General features: G+C 41.3%; 1 protein-coding gene across 2 annotated transcripts in view; it reads right to left on the reverse strand.

The window, feature by feature from the left end:
- The window catches only part of LOC111270469 (uncharacterized), a 32,055-nt gene extending 26,745 nt beyond the window's left edge, over positions 1-5,310 (reverse strand). For both annotated transcript variants that reach the window (XM_022850717.2, XM_022850716.2), the window contains exons 1-4: positions 3,772-5,310; positions 1,495-1,817; positions 659-1,281; positions 105-486 (exon numbers count right to left, since the gene is read on the reverse strand). In XM_022850717.2, the coding sequence (XP_022706452.1) occupies positions 105-486; positions 659-1,281; positions 1,495-1,817; positions 3,772-3,960 (1,517 nt within the window). In that variant the 5' untranslated portion in view covers positions 3,961-5,310. The remainder of the gene's footprint in view (positions 1-104; positions 487-658; positions 1,282-1,494; positions 1,818-3,771) is intronic.
- Positions 5,311-7,214: the final 1,904 nt, after the last annotated feature.

The following is a 7,214-nucleotide window of genomic DNA, read 5'->3' on the forward strand; positions in this document are numbered from 1 at the left end:
AAATTCTGTTTAAGCGCAGTGAGAACAGTGTAACAGTTGCTTAAAGAAATTAGCATATATCATCGACATAAAAAGAATGTTTTTTAGGAAATGACATTTGGTACCTTTTACAGTTTGAGCACTGCGTAAAGTCAACCATCTTTGATGATGATGATGCTCGATATGCTTTTCCGCATAATGGGCAGCTCATCCCCTTATTTCGTTGTTGATAACACGAATCGCACACGGTGTAGTTCATGTGCCACCGTGACGACGGTCCGGAGCCTGGCGTTCTTGAGCCACAGTCCCCACAGAATCGACACAGCACGCATTTATAGCCGTGCTTCGGAAGGTGGTTGAGCGCGGGCCGCACACATTGCATATGATAGCACTTTCGACAGGAGTCGCACGTTACGGCACGATCGAGGCTCCCGCCGTGGCAGATCGGACATACACGGCATCCCACACACAGCCACCCCATTCGAAGATTAGACACAATCGAAGTACCTGCACAATAAAACGAATGTCTTTGGTAAACATTTTTTTACAATTTACTTGGCTACTGTGTATTTTGACTTAACGTTTACTTATCCTGCAGAATAATAATAACAGACATATATGTAATATGATTACGTATCATTGGTGCGCTTGACAAGCTGTCATTTATAGTGGTTCATACCTGACGGTGTGTCGGTACAGCTAACATGGTAATATTTTGCGCACTGTGTGCACCAAAGGCTCTCGCGGGTCTCGGTTGGCCTGGTGCACGTCTCGCAGGTTAATTTCAGCTGTGTCGAATGTTCGCCTTGACAATATATACGTTCACGGTCACCATCGATAGCGCAGGCTGCGCCTACTGCGCAGAGCAAATGGTATGTCCTACCGCAATTTTCGTGCGCGCATCGGACTGAAGCTCCGAGCCGGCGGCAGTGACTGCACGCCCGTCGCAGACTCTCGTCGAGCAGCATCTCTAGCGTGCCGGACTTTGTGCCATCGTAACCGGCTGACCATCGCGCGCAAACGGTATGTACACGCACCGTACCCTGGGCGTCGGCTACTGCAGCCACATCAAGCGGCTCCTCGCCTGGCGGAATCACACCTACATTGCAGATATCTTCAAGGCACGTAGCGCTGCCTTCGGCGCTCATCTTCGATGCCCGGATACGCCGCCGCTTCTGCGGCTTCTCGGGATCGCTGCTCAGGCCGAGCTTGGCGGGGCCGACACGGGCTGATAGAAACGGCGATGACAAATAGGGATTGCGTTCGGCCAGATTACATAGGCCGCATAAAGGCTCTTCAACTCTAAAGGAGCAAAGGATGCAAAAAGGACGATGAGAAAAAGCAATGCAATCAATGCTACACGGCGCGTTCTTGTTAGGTACCCTATTAATGCCTCAGATGATTAGCCAACTTACATTTACTCAAATTTCATAAGGTACGATTTTATGTTTGACGCTGACTTTAAATAATAAAGAATAGGTGGAAATAGGTTTGTCTACGGTGTAATGCACTTACGGTTCCGGGGGTCCAGCCATGATGGCAGCCGTCGTCGTTGTTGTTAGAGCGCCTTGAACAAGACCCTCAGCTAGCTCGGGTTCTTCGTTACATGAACCGGCTGATTGGGCTGTATGATTATTGGTAGGTGGTGGCGCTGGGAGACCGACACCTCCTGGAGAGGGCGGTGGAATAGACCCGGAGGAGCTTCCCAATGTACTCCCCGGGCCAGCTACGCCCTCCTCGAGAGACGCCGGTTTCCGGCGAACACGAACTGAGCCTCGAGGTCGACCAGGAAAGTACCCAATCTTCTTACGTCCGAGGATTATTTCCGAGGCTCCCTGCTACAAAATAGAAGAAAGCAAAGAAATGGTGATATTGTCCATACGTTTGAAATAACAGTTGTCTTTCGGATTAGCAAATACGATGACCACTTATTATTGTTACCTCTTAATTGATTAATATAGCCGTATTTATGCGAATAGTTACTAAGTGCATACGCAGAAAATTAACTCATTTTTGTAATACACTTATCTATAGAAAGACTAAAACTAAAACTAAGGTGCTTAGAAGATTTCTTCAAGCTCCATAAGCGAATTCTAAAGTGTTATATAGCAATACTTCAAATTAATTTTTGTATGGATCTTTATGTTTGCACGATTTTCAAATGTATTATAAATTCAACGTTATTATCGATTAGAATAAACACACAACTATTTTATAAGATTCAAGAAATTACAAACGTTCATGCCAATGATTTCACCACGAAAGAGACCGCATTTATTTGATTCGAAGTACTAAACCTTTCCTAACCAAGCTTCACACTGTGGTGCAATAAATTTGCTCAAAGGCAGAGCATCATAAAAACAACTTTCTAGTTCGAGTCAACATTCATCAACATTGTCAAATTATAATCGCGCTGTATGAACGGAGAAATCACAAAACTATCCCATAAAAAATTCGCCAGGCGAATATTTTCAAAGATTTTTTTGGTGAAGTAATCATATTCCTGTTTTTATGTAAATATGTTTATCCAAAATATCATATTTACGACGCTTTAAAAACATAAATTACAAAATTAAGCGCCCTTTTTCAAAGAGATATTTGAGAGAGACACAACGTGAATTTAACAACTGCTAAATTCTACCGAAAGTACAAATTGAGTATAGTTACCGAAAAACGTATATATATATATATATATGGACAACGTAAAAATGAATCTGAACTAATACGCTAACTAGTGTCAAATGTTGAATTACTTGAGTTCTTTTTGATCAGCATATAAATTGGACGGAATTACATTCGACGAAAAGAATAGCGCACCTACTACAACTGGCGATGGTCAAGATAATGAATTAAATCTGAATAAAGTAATAATGAATACAATTGAAAGATGCAAGTATTGAAATATAACTAATGACTAAATAGTGAATTGAATAACTTCTGATCATTTAATATCTATCTTACATAACGCGTAATGCATATTTGATTTAAATCAAACGTTCCATTGATAACATGAATCATGGTATTCCCGCACCAATCCCAATTCACCTGCTGTTCGTGAAAAGCCAGAGTGAGCTGAGTCTAGCACAAGCGCTGCCAATATAATGAATGTTCAAGAAAGACAAATTTCTCTGCTTCACTTGAAGTAGAGAGCGGTACTATCCTTCTTCTATAATATACACGGTTACATTTAAGCTAGAAAGGCGCTACAGATCGCGTTGGGATAAAAAAATCTTCATAAATGAATTCACAGTGACATAAATGAAATGACAGTGAGCTTTGACGTTCATTGCGAAAATGCCCGAAACAGCATTCGCAAGACAGAAAACAATTTCGAAACTTTTTCGGCGCAGACATTTGTTTTGAATCGAATGTTTGCTCTTAAATCGAACTCAGCCGCCATCTGCCTGACATTTCCCTGGTTGATCAAAAAGCGTAGAGAAATTGGAGCAAGTCAGAACTTCACAACCAGAATTAACCGAGAGCGAGTGGGAACCGTAAAATCGAACTAAACATCAAATAAAATAATTGACACAAAAATAGACATGCAGCTGTGGAGATGGAGAATTATAAAGTCAGTGTGTACGGTTCTCCCACCGACTGCGAAAATCAATGGCACGTTTCACGGATGGACGCACCATTCTATATGGCAGTAATGCTTTATAAAGGATCTGCATTGCTTTACTCCGGCAGTATTTACTGGTTGTGTGTGAACGGGTGGAAGTTAAGATCTTCATCAGCATAGAGATAAGCACTTGAAGCAATATAAATAATAAGATGATAGAGATGACAAACCTGCTTTCGAGGTCTCCCGGGGGGCCGTTTTGACTGGAATACGGGGGCGGCGTCAACATTGGTGCTGGTATTGTTGTTGTTGTTGTTCGTGGGGGGATTGGCGGCACCGGCGACGGCAGTTAAGCTCGTCGATTTGGCTTGGGGTGGCCCGGTCCCCGAACCCGGGCCGCCGTCAGATTGCCGGCTCATGACCCGCCTCCCGCCGGCATCACGGCCTCTTCCAAGGCTGCACGGCTGCACGGGCTGCTCCTACAACCCCCCAAACGTCGACGACAAGCGGAGTCTTCGGCCGTCGTTCTATTTTGCCTGCGTTGAGGATACCTTAGAGGACGATTAGACGAAGCTAAACGGAACCGATACGATCTGGCTAAGTAATAAACAGGCTAGTACAAGAACAACAACAATAACAACACTAACAACAATGTTGTGTAAAGTGTATTCGGAGGCCTTTTTTCGTGAATCCTTGCCGCGACGTTGGTAGCTTGATACGCAATATGAGTGGAGACTGATTCCTATTAAGGCACGCTACCACGGCACACACACTATAACACGCAGATCTCACACTCAATCAACTTGCTACGTCCTGACGTTCCTGCAGCTGAGGGCTGCTCCTGCCGTTGTTTCCGCTAGTAAGGCTGAGGCGGGATTCTCGCCTCAACCAATCTACCTAGTCAACAGCGAGGATTGTATGGTGCGCCCCCGTCTCGCACTCTTGGGGTAGCGAGCCAGTGCATTATTATAATGTCGCATTGGTCGTCGAGCGGATGCTACCCAGGATAGCTGTGTTTGTACGAACAGAATCAATAGGAAACGTTTACCGCGTACGATAGACTGGCGCGCGGGACTCGAGGGCTACAGGAGTTCCGACGACAGGGTCGTCACCCATCAAAGAGCGCCACGACACCGGGTTGCTACCTAGTAGCTATTACGAACACACACATAAACAATCATTTCTATTCATATCGTAGGCAACGTAACCGTATGGCGTAGGACACAAACAACACAACGTACGACCGTATAGGGATCCACAGCACCACGCACTTTTCAAGCTCGGCTCAGCTTGCCTCGGACAGCTCACTACTATTACTCAAATTCTTCGCGAGCATCATCAACTACTCAGTGGTGGTAAACAACACGTAACGGCAGATCGCGGCTCCGGAGCGCCTGCGCGCCAAATTTAAGCTGCTACAACCGATAGCCATAGACGACAAACGGGAGACTCAGCAGAGCTCAAAGAAGACAGTGAGAGAGTGAACGAGAGCGCAACACGGGAGTAGAGCGGACGGATGTATACATTGCCGCCATCGCCGGAGAAGGTAGATTAGAAGAAGAAAAAGAAGAAAATACAAGAAAGGAAAAAGGCGGCAAAAAATAAAAACTAGAAAAAAATTATGATTCAACAATAGTTAGTATAAAGAGGACTTTGTTAACGAAAATTGAAAATCGTATTAGAGAGAAACGACGCATATAATATGCGCCTAACAACTACCCAAAAGGATGAGATGAACACAGAACCATCGGGGCTCGTAGTGCTCGCTTGAATTTAGAATCGAAATATCTTTATAATTTTCATTAAACAATGTAAAGTAAGATACGTGATTTCGTAGGGGAATACGAAAACTCTTCGACTCGCGTTTCTATTGCAGTTGATCTTGACTACATTAGCTAAGGCGACAGAACTATTTGAAAAGGACAGTCTGCTTAATGATATTTCATAATACGTAGAAGGAGAATGCAGGTGATCATGTTATTAGTTTAGAAATTGAATTGGAGATCCTCTAAAAGAACCAGTTTCTAGTATTTAGCTGGCTTTTTGCAACTCAATCAGTTTACAGCTGTCGTATAAAAGTATAAGATACTCTCAAGGGATAACTGTCTGGAGAATCGCAAAGCTAAATTCACAAGTATAATTGGCAATTCATGCTACCATTAGTCAAGCAAACATGAAGTCAAGTTCAGTTGATTTTTATACTTTTAGGCTACACACAATGTCGCTTTATGCTTGAACTTACAACCATGGTTATTTCATTTTAAATTTCGCACCAGCAGACTGATATATAAAAAAAAGTAGCAGCCAAATTAATCCAAAAGAATTTCTTGCAGTTGGCTTGCACGCGAACAACGTGAGGTTATCGGTACGTGAAGTAGTGCTCTAGATACGTACAGGAAGAAATATGTGCTTAGTTGTGGCATATATAAATACGCAAACAAAGAACATTATTGTTGGACGTATAATTTAGATAAGTCAATGATATGTTTAAGATAGAGAAGAAGGTAAATTGTTGTATGAGATAAGTATATACCACGCGTCGAGTAAAGTAATAGGTTAACATGAGCTAATATATGAGATAAAGAAAGATGTATATAATCGTTCTTGGAAGCATGAATCTCTGAAGCTCCTTAGGAAATCTGTAGGCACAAATTATTTACATGTAAGCACTGTTAACAGTATATTTTTATTTGCCATTTCAAAAAAAAGGAACTAAGCTAAAAAGCATCGAAACAATGAGAATTAAAAGGAAGGTTTAATCTAGGAATCAAATGGACAGCGAGAGGAGGAGGAAAATGGGAAAACAGTAATATTATGGTATAATCCTTTATTGCTAATATTAGTATAAAATAGTGGGTTTCAATCCAATATAGATATACCTGCATTAAACCGAGAAATGCAAATAAAGCTGTAAGGAAACATTTGCTATAAGGTAAATCTTCATGTCGCTTGTATAACTATTATATTCACAAATTAGTATTGAAATACAGGTCCCAGAGTAAAGCCTAATTTTTACAGACCGTTGCATTCATGCACTATTTCTTACTCAGTATTCTAACGAGAACGAAAGAAAAAAATATTTCAGGGACTATTATGTCTTACTTACTTAGTGAAATACTTTGGGTATCTATTCGGTTTAGTGATTTCTTTCGTAGCGTCTCATTGTAATGATGGAATACAAACTGAAAGGTTTATTCCGTACATGATTACCACCTTTACATTACACTACTACACACCATCCGCTGAAAAGCGTTTAATTTATTTATAAAAGAATTTAATGATTTAATCTATGAATAGCTATAAAAAATAACATAAGTTAAAAGACTTTTTGTTGGTCTTTATGTATAGCTGAATTTTAAAGAATATTAACTGACTATAACGTTGTTAATTTCTAAAAAAAATTATGAGACGACTGATTCGTGCACATTTCTTGTCCATTCGACTATTATAACATCTCTATAAAATTCAAAGGTAAAATTGTTTAGTTAGATAAAGGAGGTGACGAAATTTCTTTTGGGGTGTTTCATGAAAAGCTAGGACTGATTCTTAACGGGTGATAGAAACGCTTTTGCTGAAAGCGATTATAAATCAAACGTGACTTTTTTTCATATTGAACGAAAACAGTCAAGCAATAATCAAGTTTCGACACATCCGTTACTCTTTAGGGTTCCAA

Source organism: Varroa jacobsoni, unplaced genomic scaffold (genome assembly GCF_002532875.2).
Source record: "Varroa jacobsoni isolate VJ856 unplaced genomic scaffold, vjacob_1.0 scaffold_1474, whole genome shotgun sequence".
NCBI lineage: Eukaryota > Metazoa > Arthropoda > Arachnida > Mesostigmata > Varroidae > Varroa > Varroa jacobsoni.